This window comes from Microcebus murinus, chromosome 1 (genome assembly GCF_040939455.1).
Source record: "Microcebus murinus isolate Inina chromosome 1, M.murinus_Inina_mat1.0, whole genome shotgun sequence".
Lineage (NCBI taxonomy): Eukaryota > Metazoa > Chordata > Mammalia > Primates > Cheirogaleidae > Microcebus > Microcebus murinus.
Window position 1 is genome coordinate 3,227,626 of NC_134104.1, and position 20,466 is coordinate 3,248,091.

Consider the following 20,466-nt stretch of genomic DNA (forward strand, 5'->3'; position numbering starts at 1 on the left):
GGGAGGACAGGGGTGGCAGCTAAGGAATGACCCCCGGAGGAGTCCACATCCTAGTCCCCGGGACTGTGACCATGGGACCTTACCTGGAGAAAGGGACTGTGCGGGTGCAGTGAGGCTGAGGACCCAGAGGTAGCCATGACCTGGATAACTGGGAGGGCCCTCGGGGGTCATGGGGGCCCTGGGAGGGGGTGGCGGAGGGCCCAAGGCAGGTGACAATGACAGCGGGTACAGAGGTCAGAGAGAGCTTGGAGGACGCTGCTCTGCTGTCCTGGAGGGCTGGGGTGGGGCACGAGACGAGGGACGCAGGTGGCCTCTGAAAGCTGGAAAGGGCGGGGACGGGACCCTCCCCCAGAGCCGCCAGGAGGGACCCAGGTCGGCAGCTGAGCCCTGACCTCCAGAGCCGCGGGAGACGGAGTCAAAAAACCTGCGCTGCTTCCAGCGACCACGAGGTTGTGGTCGTTTGCTGGGGCTGCGACAGGAGGCTGGCACCCGGGTGTCCACACCGAGGAGCAGCTCCCAGGGCTGGCCTGGCGGGTGCTTTTCCTGCCCATTTCCTTGAATGTCACACCGAGTCTAGCCCGCGTGGACACAGCTAAAGAGCCATTGAAACAGGAGCAGGAAAGGTGACAGGGAACCTGACTGACACGAACATGTAAAATAATAAACAGTGTGTGTGTGTGTGTGGGGGGGTGAGTCTCTAACTCCTGGAAGTTAGAGCCCCAGGTGTCATTCCCCCGCCAGCCACGCCCCCCGTCTGTCCTGTATCGGCGCAGGTACTCGCACCTGTGGGGGGGGTGGGGGGGTGGTGGCGCCCCACCCAGCCCCCGCCCCGGGCCCCCGCGGCCCAGCTTGAAGGACGACAGCAACACAGGCGGCAAACAAGCATCCCCAAATATGAAAGTGCGTCTCGTGCTTCTGCAAGTCACACCAGGTGAGACGGAGACCCCTCGGGAGGCGCAGAGTCTTGCAGTCTCCGCGCGGCGGTGGGCCCGGCCGAGCCGCCTCAGCGCTCAGTTGCCGAGGAGCCAGCTCCTCCAGCTAAACGCGGGGTTGCAGCCGTGAGTCAGGGTCTTCACCGGCGGGTTGGCCAGCTCCCATTTCCCTTCCTCCCTGTTTTCTTCACAGAAGCACATGCCCAGGGAAGGGATCTGGAAGGGAGTTTGAAATCACTTATTAATATTTTATAACCGTCAGCCGGCTTCAGACGGGTCCCAAAGCCGGCCGCGGGCTGCCGTCCCTTCCCTCCTTAGAGCGCTCACGCCTCGCCGCACGGCGCGCTTCGCCACCAGAGCCGGAGGAATTATAATCTGAGCTGACTCTGAAAACAGCCTCTGGCAGCAAATGACCACAGTGGCGAGGGCGGCAGCCCGTCCGCCAGCGCCGGCCCGAGGCTGCCCCTTGCACGCGAGCAGGTGGGTCGGGTCTCCGGGCGTGCGGGCCGCGGCGGCCTGGGCTGGCGGGCCCCGAGAAGGGAGCGTGCTAACCCTGCATCTTCAGGGTGCTTGACCTTGTGCCCCAAAGGGACGGGAGCGGCCACGTACCTTTCTCACTAACTGGGCAAAGTCCCCGCAGTCCCTCGGCGGCAGCCCCAGGAGCGGCCGCGTGCAGGAGTCCAGCGCCGAGCCGTGGCTCACGAGCAGGATGACGCCCGCTGCAGGACGGAAGAGCACTGAAGGTCAGGGCAGGCAGGGAGGTGCCTTTTACTAGCCCGAGATCCCCCAAGTTGTCGGGGCAGGGCTAGTCTGCAGTGTCCCAAGGCCGTGAGAGAGCGGGATCAGGTGTGGTTGGCTGAGCTCCCACCTGCGCACCGTCCCCGAGCTCATCGCCTCTCCGTGCAGGGCCCAGGGTGCCAGCAGCTGCCTGCCAGCCCCGGGGATGGTGCAGGAAGTGACCCGAGACACCACCCTCTGAGGCTGGCTGCCTGGGCACCATCGAACACAGATAGGACAGCGGCTAATTGCAGTGGTGGCTGCCGCACAGGCCTGATCCGATGTGCCTTGGAATTATCCGCGGGTATCACAGCGAGCCTGCACGACCCCGACCTTAGATCAGAGCTCAGGAACGTCCAGAGTCGGGGCTGAGTGAGTCTCCCCCAGGTGACACGCCACGCCCAGCCAGCTCCAAGGACGAGGTGGGAGATGACACCTCCGTGTAGCTCCATCCAGGACAAAGCCAGGGCTAGGGGACCCAGAGAGTCAGGAGGGGCCTGTGGCCAGACCCACCGGTGCTGCCTGGAAGTTCTGTCCCTCTGTCCTTTCTTAGTCCCCTTTGTCTCCTGGGAAGCCGACCTGAGTCGTGAGGACACTGGTGGCTTGTGTTGACCCTACAGCCCCGGGCCCATCTGCACTCAGCCCCGGAGCGGGGTCCCGGGTCTGAAGGTGTGTTTGTGGCCGTGTACTGCGGCAGCGGACGCCAGACCGTACTTTGTTGCTGGGAAACGGGGGTGGGTGTTTGGGGTCATGAATAGGTTCAGAAATCGGCCAATCTCCATCCCAGAGGCAAGACCTGGAGCCCTGGGGCTGTTCCTGCCCGAGGGCGGCGAGGACTTACTGTCCTGTGGGCAGGTGTCCACGATGCGGCTCATGCTTGCTGTGCACCTGTCCACGTACTCGCCGTAGCTCTCGGCCGGCAGGAGGCAGGAGAGGGGAAACGCGGGCCTGCGGGGACAGAGGGCGGCTGCAGCCCTGGCCCGTGGCAGGGTCAGGGTTGCGCGGTGCGGTTGGTGGGGAAGGAGAAGGCTCTTCCAAGATGGCTCGGCCTCCAGGCAGGGCCGAGGTCCACAGGAGGCTCCAGTTTTGTGCTCAAAACGGACAAGAGGCTGACGTCCCATCCTAGCACGTGTTCCCACTGAACACGGGAACATTCCGTGATGTTCCGTCCCAGCACGTGTTCACACTAAACACGGGAACATTCCGTGATGTTCCATCCCAGCACGTGTTCCCACTGAACACGGGAACATTCTGTGACAGTCCATCCCCAGCATGTGTTCCCACTGAACACAGGAACGTTCTGTGACAGCAGAGCCAGATGTGGGACGAGAACGACAAAGGCTCTCCCTCTGGACCCTCCTCTCGACCAGGCCCTGACCTTCGGGCCCCGGCGTCTGTCCTTGTGGAGTCAGTGTTAGCAAGAACCCTGCTCCGCTCCATATCTGAGCTGGATCCTCCACCACCGCAGGTCACGTCTGATCACCCTGCCTGCCTGCAGCAAGACTCGGGGGACGGCAACTTGGCAAGAACTACCCCACCCTCTCTGTAATCTTCGATCCACCGCCCCGTCCCTGCTCCGTGACTGCAAGTCCTCGCTTTCCCTGCATGTGGAATGGAGCCCAGCCTCCCTGCTGCGGAGCCCACTGCAGTGTCTTCCTTACCCTGCTCAGCATCTCGGAAAATTCTTCCCTAACAAGAACTCGAGGTGCCCCGAGAGCTTCAGGAGGGCTCACCTGTAATCAGTGTCCACGGGGAAGTTCGCCTCTTTCAGCTCTTCCGGGCTCATGAGGGCTGGGGTGGTCTTGCCCGCCTCCCATTTGGTCCACTCAAAGATTCCGGGCTCCACTCTTATCTTAATTTTCTTCTCCAGTTTGAGTTCTGAGTTCAACAGAATGCAAGCATTTGTCATCTTTAACATCCACTTGGCGTCCTGCAAATAAGTCTCCTCCTAGATCTTAGCATCTTACCCATGGATGCAAATAATGTCTTTCAAAACTCTGTTACTTCTTTTTCCTTGGCAAATATGGTTCTGTGATTAAGCACAGTCTTGCTATTTCTGAGGCTAAACCTGCCAGGCAGTTGGAAGGGGTCAGGGGAGTGATGAGCCTGTGTCCGCCAGGAGGGGACCGAGTCTGGGAGCTGGCGAGGGTCCCGGCAGCAGGACCCCCTTGAGGCAGCTAAACCAACACCACAGCACAGCGCTGGCCAAGGAGGAGCCCGCCCGTGAGCAGGTGCCAATGACAGCCTTGGGAAGCACATTCCCCGGGAACGCGTATGCCAGACTGGGCAAGAGGTAAAGGGTGGAAGGGAACGGTCTCCTGGAACATTCAGGCTCCTCACAACTCGGCCTTCCTGAGCATTTTATATCTTGGCTATAAGAAGACCTATAAAGCAAGGTCATCTCATTTTGATCAGGGGGAAAAAAAAGACTTTAGTGTTTTTATTTTAAATGGAGAAAATGTCATTAAACTCAAATACTGGATGTAAAATCAATTCCCCGGATGTGCATGAGCCCACGGCATGAACTCCTCCGTCAGCAGGCTTAGGAAAGAGAGAGTCACGCTGGGTTCACCAGGCCCCCAGCTCTCCCCACGCCTGCCCAGGCCCACGTCCACTGTGAACACAGCAGATGAACAAACGGTCTGACAGCCTCCCAGTGGGTGGCCACGGACCTCTTTCTTTGAAGGACACCCTGCAGGCCACTGTTCTGCGGCCACACTGGGGGAAGTGGGCACGGGCTGGTGCTGGGTTTAAATAGAGTCCAGCACGTCGGCATCGCACATGTCGGCCTGAGCAGCAGGTGGACGAGTCTGAGGCCTCGTGAAGAAGACCGCGTGTCCTCGTCTTCCTGAATTAACATGGGATTTACAAAGGGGCCCTCTAAACAGGCATCGTGACAACATCCGCACGTGGGGTAAAAGACAATGAGAGATCACGTTGAAGACACTGACACTGTCATCGTCAGAAAACGTTTTTTGAGAGCTTTTGTTTTACGTGCGAGAGGCCGAAATAATGAAAGTCAGAAAAAGATCCCCCCAAAAATTGGGATCACGGAAAACGCTTCTGAAGTTCTCGGTCATATTCTTTTATGGTGAAGGCGGGCCGAAAGAACAGTTTAAATTTTATTTGTATGTATTTATCTATTATTCTTTTATTCACACGCTGTGATTATGGTGGGAGAGTTTGTGTAGGGAAAGGAAGATCGAGGCCATCGCTTGGAAGAATCCCTCCCAATTCGGGGCAATGAAGGCCCCGGCGGGAGGAGATGGCCGTGGCTGGCCGGCTGGACACAGGTCGCCCGGCTCGCTAGTGGGCAGCCAGGCAGAGGCGGAGCTGAAAGGGCGGGAGGCTGGTGGGAGAGGGGCGGCATCCTGTGTGGCTCAGAACAAAACGCTCTCATTAAATGGGGGTGTCGAGGGCTGGGGGTGGGGGGAGGAGATGGGAACCGAGGCATGGGCGCCTGTCACATTTTATCATACTTCTGCATGTGCTTCTTGCTTTGTCCACACTTTGTTAGTATAGTCGTTGGATGAATTATAAATATATTGATCCTGAATGATCCGGGGATAAAGCTACTGTGGATACGTATCTATTTTGCTTTCGCCCACCACGGCTAATAAGAGCTGTCTGTCCTCAAACCCAAGTGCGGCCGGGAGGTCATCGGAGGCCGGGGAGCCCACCCCTGCACCGCCCCGTCCTGCTGCCCTCGCCCCCGGGAAAGGGCAGAGCTGGTGCGGATGCTGCTCACGCCTCACTCCTTCCGGAACAGGGGAGGGCGTGGGTCTACCCATCGGGTGTGGTGACCGCAGGCCTGACCTGGGGACCGCGGTGCCTGGCTGGGTCAGAGCTCCTCTCAGTCTCGTCCCCCCAGGACTGGAGTCTGACCCAGCAGCACAACGAAAGCCCAGGGTGCGTGTGTGGCGCGTGTTGTGCGTGAGCGTGTGGGGCCCGTGTGTGCGCGTGTGCGTGTGTGTGCGTGCCTCAGTGGAGAGAGGATGAGGGGCGTGAGGAAGCCGAGCCTTCTCCGTCCTCCGGGTTGAGCTGCATCTTGTGTCCTGCTGCACTGAAGCCATGCGCTTTGGGACCAGAGGGCGATGCAGTTAGCACGCGAGCCCCGCGCCAGGTGAGATAAACGGGCATTTCTGCCCCAGCGAAGCCACGCACTTAGGGACCAGAGGGCGATGCAGTTAGCACGCGAGCCCCGCGCCAGGTGAGATAAACGGGCATTTCTGCCCCAGCGAAGCCACACACTTAGGGACCAGAGGGTGATGCAGTTAGCACGCGAGCCCCGCGCCAGGTGAGATAAACGGGCATTTCTGCCCCAGTGAAGCCACGCACTTAGGGACCAGAGGGCGATGCAGTTAGCACGCGAGCCCCGCGCCAGGTGAAATGAACCGGCATTCCTGTCCCAACGACCTGAAGCACCGTGCAGGGGCTCGGATGCCGACGCCACAAACGGGAGGGAGATGACAGAGAGCGAGGGAGCAGCCACAAGGCTGGGTGCAGACAGGAGCTGCCTCAACGTTTCCAGTGGTGGAAAGTGGGTCGTGGCTGCTCCTTGGCAACCAAATTGAGTTTTGTTATTTGTTTTTTTTTTTTTTTTTGAGACAGTCTCGCTTTGTTGCCCAGGCTAGAGTCAGTGCCGTGGCATCAGCCTAGCTCACAGCAACCTCAAACTCCTGGGCTCAAGGGATCCTCCTGTCTCAGCCTCCCAAGTAGCTGGGACTACAGGCATTCGCCACCATGCCCGGCTAATTTTTTGTATATATTAGTTGGCCAATTAATTTCTTTCTATTTATAGTAGAGACGGGGTCTCGCTCTTGCTCAGGCTGGTTTCGAACTCCCGACCTCGAGCAATCCGCCCGCCTTGGCCTCCCAGAGAGCTAGGATTACAGGCGTGAGCCACCACGCCCAGCCCAAATTGAGTTTTATGCTTCATGAACTAGAGGCTGGATTATGGGAGAGAAAATTCATGAGAACACAGGAAAAGGGCTGCACCTGCCCGGTGCTGCACTTCTGGGTTGCAAGGTGCTGGGGCAGAGCTCCCCCGGGGGACCTGGGGACCTGTGGACGTGGGAGCTGGGAGCCGGGTGGCACCTGTGGGGCTGACCGCAGTGTGGCCCCTGCCTGTGACATTGCTCTGCGTGCAAGTCTGGCAGCACCCCGTCTGCAGGCAGCGCCAGCATCTCCCCGACACCCCTCTCCTGCAGGGGTGCGCCTCCCTGCCTGCCTCGGGTGCCCCTCCCTTCGCCGTGGGGCTTGTCATTCCAGCGACTGCAGCCCCCCAGGGGATCAGGGCCACCCAGCATCCTGCAAACGTTGCTCCATTGCTCACCTTTTTCCTTTTGCTCACCTGCCCCAGCTGAACGTCCTCAGCATGGCCACCCCCTCGACACACCCCAAAGCCTCACACCCTCTCCTGTGGCCTTGTTCTCACTTCCCAACCCCCCTTCCTCAGATCCAGCCCTCCCCCTACTCCCTGCCAACACCGGATGGGGGACCCCAGGCTCAGCCCACGCGTCTCTATTTAAGCTCATGCTCGCCAACCTCAGGTGGCTCCTGGCGCTGCCCAGTGGTCACCTGCACTTCCCGGTCCCTGCCCTGGCCCCGCTCCCCGACAGCCGTTTCACACCTGCAACCTCCCCAAACCTCCAACCTCCACCTCCTCACTCACCTCCCCAGGTGAGCTGACTTCCTAGGTCTCCGAGAAAGTCAGGTGAGCCCTCCCGTTTGCCCACCTTCCGCACCTGCCCTCTCCCCCAGCCCCGTGGAGGGTCGGCCTGTGCTCTTGCCCTGCCCGGGGACCCAGATCCTGCCCCTCTCCCCATGCAGCGGAAAGCAGAGCCCCGGGCCACCTGCTCCGGGCAGGGACTTTCTCCTCCCCCTAGGTGGAAGCGGCGGCAGCTTCCTAACACGCTTCCTAACACGCGTCAGCCCCAGGAGGCGCTGGACAGTTCCCGCTGGCATGTGACCTTGCCTGGGAAGAGTCTCGCACTTTGTGCTTAGAAGGCACGGAGCAGTGCCCAGCTCTGCAGGTGTCTGGAGCCCATTTCCAGGTGTTTATTTAAGTGCACGGCAGAAGGAGGCCAGAGGGGAGCAGTGTGAGGACAGGCCCGGCCCTCAGCTCCGCCACCCCCACTGCTCTCCCAGTCCTGGCATCCCAGAAACACTCCCAGGCCGCACATGCCTCCCAGCCGTGCTTGGAGGATGGGCTCGTGCCTGCCTCTCGTGCCTGCCTCTCGACCACGATGTGGCCACACCCCGCCAACCATCCAGTCCCCTTACTCCCTTCTCACTCCCCTGGAGAAGAACTGTGAGGTTGGGGCTACATGAGAAGCCCTGAAGTTCCCACTGACCTTCCAGGAGGAGCTTGGCGGTCTGCACACAGCGGAGGGCCGGGGAGGCGAACACAGAGGTGACTCGGACGCCGCTGTCCAGCAGCGCAGCCCCTGGAAGACAGCAGAGGAGATGCCCTTTCGTGGTTCTGGCCTCCGACGGGCGGCTGGCTCCCCTGCGGGGGCCCGGACGTCCACCCTGGGCGGACACACCTGCATAACCCCCTGAGTGTAGTGGCACCTGTGACTATGTTATGTCGTATGGCAGAAGAGAGAGGATCCCAGGTGGGCCCGAGCGAGACAGGTGAACCCTTGAAAGCAGAGATTTTCTCCAGCCAGCCACAGAAAAGAAGTCAGATTCGCAGTGAGAGAGATTCCACAAGCGAAAGTCGTCCCATGGCTGGCTTCGCAGATGGGGGCCATGTCGCAAGGAAGGTGGACAGCCCCCTTGCCCACAGCCAGCAAGGAGCAGACCTCGGCTCTCCGACAGCCCAGGTGGGTCTGCAGGGACCTGGGCTCCAGGTGGGAGCTCGGCTCGGGGAGACCTTGATTCAGGCTGTGAGACCCGAGCAGGGAGCCAGCCGTGCAGTGCCGGGCTTTCTGATCTGCGGAGCTGCGAGCCAACAAATGGGCGTTGCGTAGAGTTTGTGGCACTTTGTTTCCCAACAACGGAGATCTCAAGACCTGCTGAGGCTGGTGGAAGGACAAGCCTCCAGGCCACATCTCCTCGGAGACAGCCAAAGCCCTGCCCCTCGGGGGAGAGCAGGCCCCTGCAGCAAGCACCGCTCGGGACCCAAGCTTCGAGGCTCTCGTGGGGGCCGAATCGTGCCGCTCTCCAAAGAGGCTCGTCAGAGTCCTAACCCCTGTTGCCTCAGAACGCGACTGCGTGTGGAATTAGGGTCTCTACACAGTCATCGAGTTTAAGGTGGGTGCAGCGATGGAGATAGAATTGGGGTGGCTCTCATCCACCCTTGTAAGAGGGGGAACCCGGACAGAGACACACACGGAAAAGGCGACAAGGTGAAGGTGCAAGCAGAGGACGTCGCCTGCAAGGTTGGGGGAGGCCAGGACGCATCCCGTCCTCGCAGCCCCAGAGGGACCGGCCCTGCCGACACGGTGGTCGGGGACTGTGGCCTCCAGAGAGACGCGGCGGCGAGCGACTGGCGTGTGAGCCACGCACGGTCTGTGGGCTCTGTCATAGCAGCCCCAGCAAAGGAACCCAGGTCGATGACTGCCCCAGGACACCCGTCCCCGACAGTCTGCGAGCACACTGGGAAGGGCGGGCGTCCGAGCGCACTGGGAGAGGCAGGCGTCCGAGCGCACTGGGAGGGGCAGGCGTCTGAGCGCACTGGGAGGGGCGGGCGTCCGAGCGCACTGGGAGGGGTGGGCGTCTGAGCGAGGACTCAGGCATGAAGCGGAGAGCTGCTAAGTTACGTTACAGAGGGTGCGCACGTACAAACACACATGACACACACACACACGCTTACACATGCACACACATGCACATACACACACACACACACACACCCCGCCGTGGCAGGGGCCCCTCGGGCTGTGTGTAGCAGGCTCACAGTGACTCCCGGGACAGGGAATGTCACCTCTTCCCGACTCTGTGACCAGTGACCCCACATCGGGAGCCTGAAATCATCGGTCCTGTGAGTTCAGTATTTTCACCACTGAAAGGAGAAACCTGCAGGACCCAGGGCTCCCGGCCCTGCCCGGCCCTGCCCTGCCCTGCTCTGCCCAGACAGAGGTTAGCGCCATGAGCTCACCATGGTGGGCGGGGGCCCAGCGAGTCCCTCCAGTGACCCAGCCTGGGACTTTCTAAATTTATAAAGTGAGGATGAACTCAACGGTCTCTTTCATCCCCCCAAACACCATCAGGTGGAACCAGAAACCCAGACGTAAGACGAAAGCTCAAAGTGACAGGTTTTGAAATAAAATCGATGAGGAGATGTCATCCCTAGTGCACCCAGAGGCTGTTGAATTTTCCTTCCCTTTTTCTTCATTTTCACGCCTGTCTTTCATGGCTCCCCACCTCCCCGCCCGTCCATCCCTGGCCCAGACCTCTGCCCTCCGTCCATCTACCCGCTCCGTGGCCTGGGGAGAGCTGCTGGACCTCTCTGGGCGCAGCCTCCTGGCCGCTGACTCGAATGTCGTGGGCGTGCGGCCAAGGCCCAGGCTCGCCGGCCACACCCGCCATGGGTGCGCCCACCGCCCCTCCCCGCCGGGCGGCCCAGACGCACCTGCGGCTCTGGACTGGAATTCTCCGCAGCACGACAAGGGCGGGTCGCTCTCGAAGCCTTTGAGGCCGCAGCCCCGCCAGGGCAGGCTGCGGGGGAAGTTCAGGTCCGGCCGGTAGTATCTCTCTAGAACGAGCACCAGACGTTCAGGTTCGCCAGGTGAGTGCCGATCCGTCCCGCACACTCCGCAGGCAAGACCCACTCTGCCAGCGAGGTCGTGACTTAAATTATTGTCAACCACGCACGCCAACATTTCCTCCAGCACAGAAGCCTAGGTTTCAGCCCCAAGAACATCAGGACCCTCTTTGTCCTTCCAGAACCTCCCGTGAAGATTCACTCATGCAACGTTCCCGGTAAAGTACCGAGTGTCTCCAGGAGTGACTTCACCCAACTCGGTAAGAACCTCAAGTTGGCATCAGTTAAGCAGGTGACATTTGACCCACCCCCGTGGCTTTAAATCATGTACCACGTGGCTCAGGGGACAGGCATCCCTGTACTCAAGGCCAGGTGAGAAACAGGTGGTTCACTGGGCTCCCCCTTCCCTGCATCCCACCCCGAGGCTGCACGGTGAACGGGTCACTCGAGTTTGACCTTGAGTTCTAACATCCCACAGTCTGGGGGCAGATCCTGCCACCACCGGCTCCTCTCTCTCTGTGTTACTGGGAACAAATGAGTTAATCTCCCTTATCCGTAAAAAGGGGAAAACGACAGGGATGTAGTGAGGAGTCGGTGGGATAGAGCTGGAGCCCGGCGCCTGGCGCGGCCGGCGGTAGCACGGGGCGGGGAAGGTCTCATTGTCAAAACGATGGGTTGTCCTTACGAGGGATGCCACACTGCGCCCGCCAGTGCACTCAGTTTCCCCCCACACCCTTCCCAGTGGCGCTGAACCTCCGGGCCACCAGTAGACCCTGAACCCCCAGCCCCCAGCCATTCACCGATGCAGACGGGGTGGGAGTTATCTTGCGTGCCCTGTTCCTTAGGTTCCATGCGGGATTTTCCTGAACACTCCCTCCCTGGAGTTTCCATCGGCCGAGACTCTTGTTTGAACCACAAGCTTTACAGGCCGTTCTGCAAGGCCTCACTGGGAAAGGCAGTTTTGAATTTATTTATTTTTTTTGAAAGAGAAGGTCCATCAACTTTATCATATTCTCAAAGGCATCTGTGATCCAAAAAACGTTAACACATCCATTTAGGGCTTTTGCTGTCCCTGACACTTTATCTGTGGTCCCTCCGGGCAGCTGAGAGCAGAAGAGGACAAGGACGTGGGGACAGGGTGCAGAAGATGGGGTGAAGATGGGGGATGGGTGCGGGGCCAGCTCAAGCTGAGCAGGGAGGACAGCGGGGCCCCCAAATCTCTATGTCCCTGGGGTTTGTCACCCTGGGGAAGGATGCGGCCACATACCCCAGTGGAATTGATTAAAACGTGCAACGCACAACATTCAGACAAATTGGACTGTTGACTTTATCGGGGGCTTCTCTACCTTGTGAGAAGACCCACCCAGAGTTTCCTTTCAGCCATGAATTTCTAGCTGCCTTCAAATATTTTCCCTTCTAGGTGACTTGGTTATTTGTCTAGACGACCAAATCTATTTTTCTTTTTCTGTGAAGCCCAGTGACTATTTTTGGTGTTGATTGCTTTGCACCGGTTCTCCCCTGCCGCCGCCACACAAGGTCGAGGTGTGCCGCTTCAGCGTGCGGTTTCGACAGCTGCTGCATTGCGGGAAAGCTTCTTGCACGTCTGAAAGTCGATTCATGCCCAGCCCCCCGCTGCCTCCTTGCTTCTTTCTTAAGCTCTCGTGTCCCTGCTGGATCTTGTTTCATAGAGACGCCCACGCCGTCCGCTCCGTGTGCTCGGGAGGCAGGTTTGGTCATGATGTCATCTGCTCGGACTTTTCTGGAGTGTGCTTATCAGCTGCCAACGGTTTTCCCCACTCATCGCCCCCTCTCTTGGGCTTGCTGGGCTCCTGCAGGGATCCCTGAAGGGCTCAGCCGGCCCGGCAACTGCGCATGGACTCTATCACCATGTTCGCCACCTAATTTGCACAGCGAGCCCTGGGCAAAGCTGGGTGTGCAGGCCACGTGCTGCAGAGCATGCCCATCTGTTAGGCAGTGGGGCCAGGAACTGCGGCAGTTCGGGCTGGTTTGCAGAGATCGGAGGTGAGACAGAGACAGCACGTGCCGGCAGCTGTGGGGTTCAGAGCCGGGAGTTCGGGGTGCCCTGCTCTGAAGTCAAGGCGGCACTTGCTGACCTAATCCTGATGTGTGCTGCCGGGATACAAAGACCCGCCCAGGTGTTCACTCGGGGGCTGACTGGCTACCAATACCCATTCCTCCTCTGTCTTCCTTGCAGCAGCTGAGGTCAGATGCTCACAGATACCACACCCCAAAATGCAAATGCACACGCGTGATGCCTCTGGAGGAAAATGCAGCAGGCATAGGCGTGCATTCTACATGTCTGACCTCCACACGGCCAGCCCACAGCACGGTGCCTGGGGGGTCTGCTGCCATCTAGGGAAACCGAGCGGGGGTCTCGGTGACCGTCTGTGGGGCCTACGGTGTTTCTGTGCGTCGACCCGCCGGGCGCGACCTACCGTCGGGCGTGGAACACTGCTGCAGCCACGACTTCCCGAAGACCTGGTCCACTCTCTCCCCGTGCCGCACCACCAGCACGCTCCTCCTCGCCACCGTGGCCTGGGGGCGAAGCAGGGCACGCGCCGTTAGCATCCGAGTCTGCAGCCCTCCCTGTCACCCAGCAGCTGGCCTGGACTGGGACCCTCTTCCTCTGTTGGTGCCATTTTGTCAACGTCATTACAGTGAAAGAGGACGGGGAATTGGGTACCTGTCAGTTTCCTCCAACATCTCACTCTCTGGGCAAGGCAGCATCGTAAAGGAGGGGAAGACAGACAGGACAGGCCCACAGCAGGACACGTCTGCTTTCCCGCTTTTCTCTCTTCTCTGAGTCCTGCTCCCCCCATAGAGCAGGCGTCCTCAGACTACGGCCCGAGGGCCACATGCGGGCCGCCTAGCACATTTATCCGGCCCGAGCGGTGTTTTTGCCGCCGCTGCCTGTCCTGCTTAGCAGCCAACTCGTCCCAGGCCCGCAGTGCGCACTCTCCAACGGTCTGAGGGACAGTGAGCTGGCCCCCTGTTTAAAAAGTTTGAGGACCCCTGACGTAGAGACTCTAGGGACATTGTCTCTATCTCTGTATCACAATACGTGTTGCTGTAACATAGATTTGTTATGACGTATTATTGTAACACAGACATAGATGATCCATCTGTTGTCTGTCTATCCATGTCTCTAGCTTTCGCTTTTGCTGGCACTTTCCCTCTCCCGAGGAGCCCCCCAGGGCTGCCCCGCGCTGGCACGTTAAGGGGCAGTTCTCTGGCAGGGCCTGGCTGAGTGTGAGAGGACAACAGTACTTATTTTTCTTTGTTTCTTCTTGGCAGGACAGTGACACTGGCGGTGGCCAGTGGCCTGGAGCTGTGGGGACGGTGGCTCTCTGGCACACTCCTCCCCTGCCTCTGGCAGCCGGGCTGGCCCTGGGGCCCGCGGTGTCGGGGAGCACGGCCACGCTGACCCTGGGGAGGCCTGGCTTCGGGGAAGCAACCCGGGGGCCACCCTTCAGGCGGCGACGTGGCCACTGTTTAGGAGGGGGCTCCTGTGTGTGTGTGGGGTCTGTCCTGGGGGGCTGGGGATGCCCTTCTTCCCATGCTGGTGGGTCGGGGCCCTCGAGGGGAGCCCACGGCAAGTGAGATGGAGAGAGTCAATGAGAGCAGAGGACGATCCCGCGGTCAGAGAGCAGACTGCCAAGGGCCAAGCCAACCAGGGCTACCAGGACAGCGTGAGCCCTGCGCCAGGAGTCCCATACGTAGCTGGGACCCTCGAGGGAAGCACTGAGACTTGGCTGTCACCCCAGAGGACACTGTGGGGCCGGCTGACATGGACCCTGCACTCACAACCCCAGCCCCAGAGAGGCACCGCCCGGCACCGGGCCCGTGTTGTTTGGGGCTCCGAGGGCTCGTGCCATCAGGGTCCTTGTGACACGGTGTTGCGGGAGGGAGTGTGTCATAGGCTGGGACTCACAGCCACAGCCCCAGGGTCCCTCCCCCAGAGAGCTGCAGATGTCCCTGGGCCGAGGGGCAAACGTGGGAAGTCGAGTCACGTGCAGAGAGGGTGGGGGCGGAGTGGACAGCGCCCCATGCAGGAGGTGGGCTGGGTGCTTCTGGAGGGAGGCAGGACTTGGTCCCACCTGCAGGGGAGGTGGCCAGGCAGGACAGCGGGGCAGGAGGCAGTGCAGGGGCCTTCCCTCCGACCCTCCCGGCCACGCAGCTCTCCGGGTTGAAGCGGGAGCACGACGTTCTCGTGTCTTGCTACTGAGCAGGGTGAGGAAGAGAGGTGACAAGACGCAGTCCTTCCCCGCAGACAGCCCCACACAGCTGCCCAGACCGCCCTGACTCCCCCAAGTCCTAGAGAGGGAATTGCAAATCCTTTAATATCAGACACGCCCACCCCGATGTGACTCAGTTTAAACCGGGCCAGTGTCCCGCCCCTCCCCGCTGGGTCTGCTTCTGCTCACGGCCATCGAGCCTCGAGTCCGTACCGGGCCGCTGCTTCCTCTGCAGGAGTGGTCGGGATTGCCGGGAAGGGAGGGTGGGAGCAAGCCTGCCCGCCCCACAGGTGCTCTGGGGCCAGACCCTGCGGCTCCCTCGTGAGTCCACCCTGACCTGAGCAGAGGGGACTTGCAGCTGACCTGAGGGACTGCGCCGTTCTCCGTGGCCCTGACCACACTGGGGAGGTGCAGAAGCCGTGGACTGGTGTACGGTCGCTGTGCCTGCACTTTCTCAGGCCAGGGGGCGGGGCCTTCACTGCGGCCTGCGGTGGCGGCAAGGGAGCATCGTCTCTTGCGGGAGGACTGCAGGTGTTCGCTGCTGGACTCGAACACTTGCCTCCCGGGGCAGAGCTCCGAGGGGAAGGCTGGTCTTGCTGCCTGAGCGTTTTGAAGTAGGGTTGTGCAGAAATCGTCTATAACAACACCAGCTGTCATTCCCCCACGAGGATGAACATTAAAATGCCCCACCCCATTCTCCTGCCAGGGCAGACCTGGAAGCTCAGTCTGCCTGGTGACGATCTAAGTCCACGCATCGGGCTGAGCTTTGGATTTGGGGCATTTTCTTCCCTGGAAGAGCCCGGAGCACTTGAACGTTGAAACGTGGAGCTCTGCAATAGGAACGCGATGATCGAGTGAGAGGAAGGCCTGTGGGGGATGGAACAGACTAACCCCGGCGTCTACGGGACCGGCGGGCAGCACCAACCCTACGCAGAAGGTGCTGCCTTAGCGGGTCACCACAGGCTGGTTCTCTCGAAGCCCCGGAGGCCAGAAGCCCAAAGTCCAGGTGTCGGCAGTCCACACGCCTCGGAGGCTGCCCTGGAGAATCTGTTCCTTGCCTCTTTTGGCTCCAGGTGGCTGCAGGGGGTTCAGGTGTCCTGGGCTTATGGCTGCATCACTATATTCCCTGCCTCTGCTGTCACGTGGCCTCCCCTTCTTCTGCGCATGGGAGACCCTGCTCTACTTTTCTCCATCGGGGACACTTGTCACTGGGTTTAGGGCCCCTCCAAGGCAACCCAGGATCTGTCCCCACCTCAAGATTCTTAACGCCACCTACAGAGAGCCTTTTTCTGTATAAGGTCACACACACAAGGGCTCCGGCGCTGAGGACCTCCTGTCTTGGGGCCATCATTCAGCCTCCCACGGTGCCTGTTGCCATGGTTTTCTTGCAATAAAGATGGGGCGATGCCGGATGAAGTGAGGGGTCCAGGTCACAGGGGGACGAATGTTCTCTTGTCATCCATGGAAAGCACCAGCGAGCTCAGACACGGGCGGAGGTTTCCACGCCAGGCCCTCCCTAGTCTGGGAGGGGCACAGTCTGGGGACAGCCCTGCCCTGGCCTCCTTTCTCCCTCCCCCACCGAGGGTGGCCAGTCCAGCCTGAGCCGCCAGAGCCCGGGAGTCAGACACGAGGAGCCCGTTTTTGTCATCTGTGGCTGGTGGCCTGGGGCCGCTCTTCTCTGCCACTGGAGCCCTGTCTGAGGAGGGTCCCTATTGCCTTCCCAGCGTCCGCCTGGCATTCTGCGCACAGCACCTGTTCCGCGAGCTCAGCCCCGCCTGGAGGGGGCCTCTGGGGACCGAAGGGCTCTCGGGGAAGGGGCAGCGTGTTGGCCAGCTGGGCTGCCCGGTGAGGACCACAGCCGAGGCTGGAGCGGCAGGATGCGTTCTCTCCCCGTGCTGGAGGCCGGAAGTCCCAGGTCAAGGTGCGGCAGGGCTGGCTTGTAGAAGGTGTCTCCTCCCTGTGTCCCCACAGGTCGTCCCTCTGTGCACGTCTGTGTCCTCTTATATGTCTGTGTCTTCCTCTCTTCTTATAAGGACACCAGTCAGATTGGATCAGGGACCCCTCATGACCTCGTTTGAACTTAATCACCTCCTTCAAGGCTCTCTCTATGAACAGGGTCACATTCGGAGGTACTGGGGTTAGGGCTGCAGTAGGAGGATTTTTGCCGGAACACAATCCAATCCATAACAGCGTGAGCATCGGCCTCAGGCTGACCTGATAGCAAGTGCCGAAAGGGCCACGGGGTCGTTCTGTCCTTCACTGAACGAGCTTTACAGACCAGGCCCCAAACCCTGCTCTGGGACTCAGGACTGGGCCAGACCACAGCGTCCCCCTCTGGGCAGCAGAGCCCGGCTTGTGGAGGACACTGACACCCGTCTCACGTCACCCTGGCAGGCTGGTGCGGGGCAGGAGTCTGTGGGCCCCGTTGACCTTCCTAGCCCGACCTTTCAGATCCGTAAAACAGGGAGGGGCAGGAACGCCGCCTCCTGGCGGGTGGGGGTGGGATGAGAGACCCTGAGGTAGCGTGTGAGCACACGGGGCAGGGCGCGGAGGAACCGATTTGGACTCAACACGGGTCGGACGGGAGATTCCACTGCTAACAGCCAGCTGCAGGGCCAACCTGCTCTTGAGGTCCCTTTGTGAGGAAGAAGGAAGCCTCAGGTCAGGGGACCGACCTGCCAACCACACAGACAGGGACACGACATTGCCGTTTGACCCGGCCCCTCGGGGTCCCTCGCCTGGCAGCCTGCGCTCCTGCACGTGCCTGGGACCCTGGCCCCAAGGCTGCTGTCCTCCGGGTTATGGAGCACAGGCTCCTTCCCCTCACCTCACCCAGCCCGGCCTCGAAAGATGAGAAGCCACGACATTGGCAGAGGTGACTCCTCTGGTGTCACTTGGCTCGTTAATGAGGGAATCGGGGTGAGAACTGAGGATTCTGGGCAGTGCTGGGTCCCTGCCTAGGATCCCAGTGCCACGACCCTTGCTGCTTTTGGGATCTTGCAGACAGGACCTTGGTGGTGGACCGGGCGGCTCCCCCTGCCCGGGCCAGGTGGACCAGGGTGGAACCCACGCCGGGTCTGGGCTCCGCGGCAGCAGGGAGGATGTGTCTACAGGACAACGGCTGTGCCCGGGAAGCTTGTCCACCCTGGCCTTAACACAAGATGTGGCTTTGCTTAGTTTACTTTTTTACAAAAAGAATTCTATTACCTGCAAATCCTGTATGCTGCTAAAACTCCTCGGCGTTTGTGGGGGAGGAAATTCCACGTTTTGTCTGCTGCCACCGTCGCCGTCCTTTCTGGAGTTGAGGTCGGCGGCCAGGCTGAAGGTGTACGTCCTTCGGAGGAAGAAGATCAAAGCCGTGAGCCGAGGTGCGAGAGAGATGCTGTTGCCATAGAAACACCACACCCGTGGTCACATACCTGCTGGAGAATGTTCAGGATGACCTGGCCAGGTGAGGTCAGTGTGAGAATGAAACGAAACAGCGTGTGCCAAGTGCTCGGGATACAGCGGACGTGTAGTGTGTGGTTGTTTTGTTATTATACTGCTACCACCATCTGTGTTGGTCGATTTTTTTTGTGTCCCTTGGCTAGGCCACAGTTCCCAGATATTTGGTCAGATGTTATTTTGGAGTTCACCGGGAAGGTATTTTTAGATGAGATTAAGCCTTAAATCAGTAGACTTTGGATAAAGCAGATGACCCCCATAGGCGGGTGGCCTCATCTAATTTGGTGGAAGGTCTTAAGAGAAAAGACTGCAGCCCCCTGGGGAGGGGGGCTTTTGTTTCCAGATCATCTTTGGACTTGAGCTATAATATCAGTTTTTCCCAGGGTCTCCAACCTGTTGGTCTGCCCTGCAGACTTTGGACTTGCCATGGCCACAATCTTGAGCAAATTGCTTAAAATTAGTCTCCCCCTCTCTCTGTCTTTCTGTCTCTCTGTCTCTCTTTGGGGAGCCCCGACTAACAAGCCATCCTCTTAGACCACCTTCTGAGATGGTCAGAGGTTTGCAGAGGGACATGCCTGGGAGCACACATGTGGCAGAGCCGTGGGGACACGTGGAAGAGCCCTGGGGACACGTGGAAGAGCTGTGGGGACATGTGAAGGAGTGGGGTATCGGTGGAAGGAGTTGTAGGGATTGGGGTAATCGCCGCCTTCCGATGGCTCGAGCAAAGTGCCGTGGGGTGCACAGGCGCTCGGGAGCTGCGGGGAGACTAGGGGGAAGATCGGGCAGACCGGGGCGGAGAGAACTCCAGGCTACCGAGCAGGAGGGGTGATGGGCCCCCAAAGTGAGCAGGTCTGGAGGGAGCAGGTGGGCGGCCAGAGGAAGACCGTGTGTGAGAAACAGCCGACAGTCACCTGAATCCTCCTCGGAACAGCGAGTGATCGATCTCTCCAAGGGGAAGACCTTTGAAAACTCGATTTAAAAATAATCTACAAAATAAAATCTGCAGTCACAGTGCAGAGCTAACGACCGTGCGTGCCTAGAGCGGGAGGCTGCAGGAGCCATCCGGCTTGCGTGGGAACCAGGCACGGAGGCCCCTCGCCCTCCCAATATCGCCTCCTGACGTTTTGCTCTCGGTTAATCCACTGGGAGAATTCGGGATGTTTTGTTTCCAACTGATGTTAGAAACGTGGAGAACACAGCGAATTAAAAAAGAAGAAAAAGTCCCTAATTCTCCAACCCCGTTCTCCACTGACTCCTACCCTACCTCCCTCACCCGTCCACGCGTGGAGCTGTTTCCTTACCCTCTTTTTGAGTTTGCACCACTTTTTCAGGAAAAGAAAATTACGTAGTCTAGTGGGTGAAAAATATCATGGACTAAAATAAAGTGGGCAGCGGTGGGGGCAGGCTGCAGTGTTAGACATGTGGGACAAAGACCCTTGGGCGACGCAGGTGCTGTTTGCAAGAGCCCGAGGACGGTGGGTCGCAGGTGCCCAGGGCAGCTGCCCCGCAGAGGGGACAGCTGGGAGGGGGCCCGCTGCAGGGGCTGGTGCTCGGGGCCAGCGGGCTTGGTGGGAGGGAGTGGAGCCCACTGCACCTTGAGGGGTCGGCCCCTTCCTCCTGGCAGTTAAGACTAGATCACAGGTCCAGGGAGAGCTGGGAGCCCACGGCCACAGCCCAGGTGACCAGGTGGGAGCGTGGAGGGCACCAAAAATGGTCAGATTTGGTCATAGTTTGAACTTTGGAGCCAACAGCGTTTTGCTAAAAGATCAGAAGCAGAGCCCGAGAGAAGTGAGGGGTCTGGGGACTCCCAGCTTTGGGCCTAAACACCTGGAAAGAAAAGTCACCCTTCATACGATACGGAGACCAGGAGAGGAGCAGAATTTGGGACGAAGAGCTGGAATTGGACTTTGGTAAGTCTGGAAGGTTGCCAGCAATCCACACGGAGCCCCTGAGCCGGCCTGGACAGCGAGTACAGGGTGCAGGGGAGCCACCCGGCCGCAGGGGAGCCACCCGGCCGCAGGGGAGCCGGCGCAGAGGGAGGAGAGCTGGGGACAGGGCTCACAGACACAGCCAGGGGCTGAGCCGGGCCCCCACAGAGGGAGGCGAGAGACAGGAGAGGAGGACGGGCAGCTGCCGGGGTGTGGGGGAGGACACCCGAGCAGGAGAGGCCCTGGGTGGTGCCAGGGAGGGTGGGGCAAGGAGGGGGTGGCCTGGTGCCCGACACTGCTGCCGAGGGTCAGGTGAGGGTCTCGGAGGCCCACACGATGTGGGGGGGGGGATCGGCCACCTGGCAAGGGGGTGGCGGCTGGGGAAGCCCGACCAGACCATACGGGGTTTTAGGAGA

The 20,466-nt window shown here is 60.0% G+C and overlaps 1 protein-coding gene across 2 annotated transcripts in view; it reads right to left on the reverse strand.

Annotated features, from left to right (window-relative positions):
* Window positions 1–995: 995 nt before the first annotated feature.
* UBASH3A (ubiquitin associated and SH3 domain containing A) overlaps window positions 996–20,466 on the reverse strand; it is a 39,573-nt gene continuing 20,102 nt past the window's right edge. For both annotated transcript variants that reach the window (XM_075999985.1, XM_075999980.1), the window contains 8 exons: window positions 17,886–18,012; window positions 12,875–12,978; window positions 10,291–10,409; window positions 8,066–8,158; window positions 3,443–3,587; window positions 2,551–2,657; window positions 1,542–1,651; window positions 996–1,148 (listed from right to left, as the gene is read on the reverse strand). In XM_075999985.1, the coding sequence (XP_075856100.1) occupies window positions 1,011–1,148; window positions 1,542–1,651; window positions 2,551–2,657; window positions 3,443–3,587; window positions 8,066–8,158; window positions 10,291–10,409; window positions 12,875–12,978; window positions 17,886–18,012 (943 nt within the window). In that variant the 3' untranslated portion in view covers window positions 996–1,010. The remainder of the gene's footprint in view (window positions 1,149–1,541; window positions 1,652–2,550; window positions 2,658–3,442; window positions 3,588–8,065; window positions 8,159–10,290; window positions 10,410–12,874; window positions 12,979–17,885; window positions 18,013–20,466) is intronic.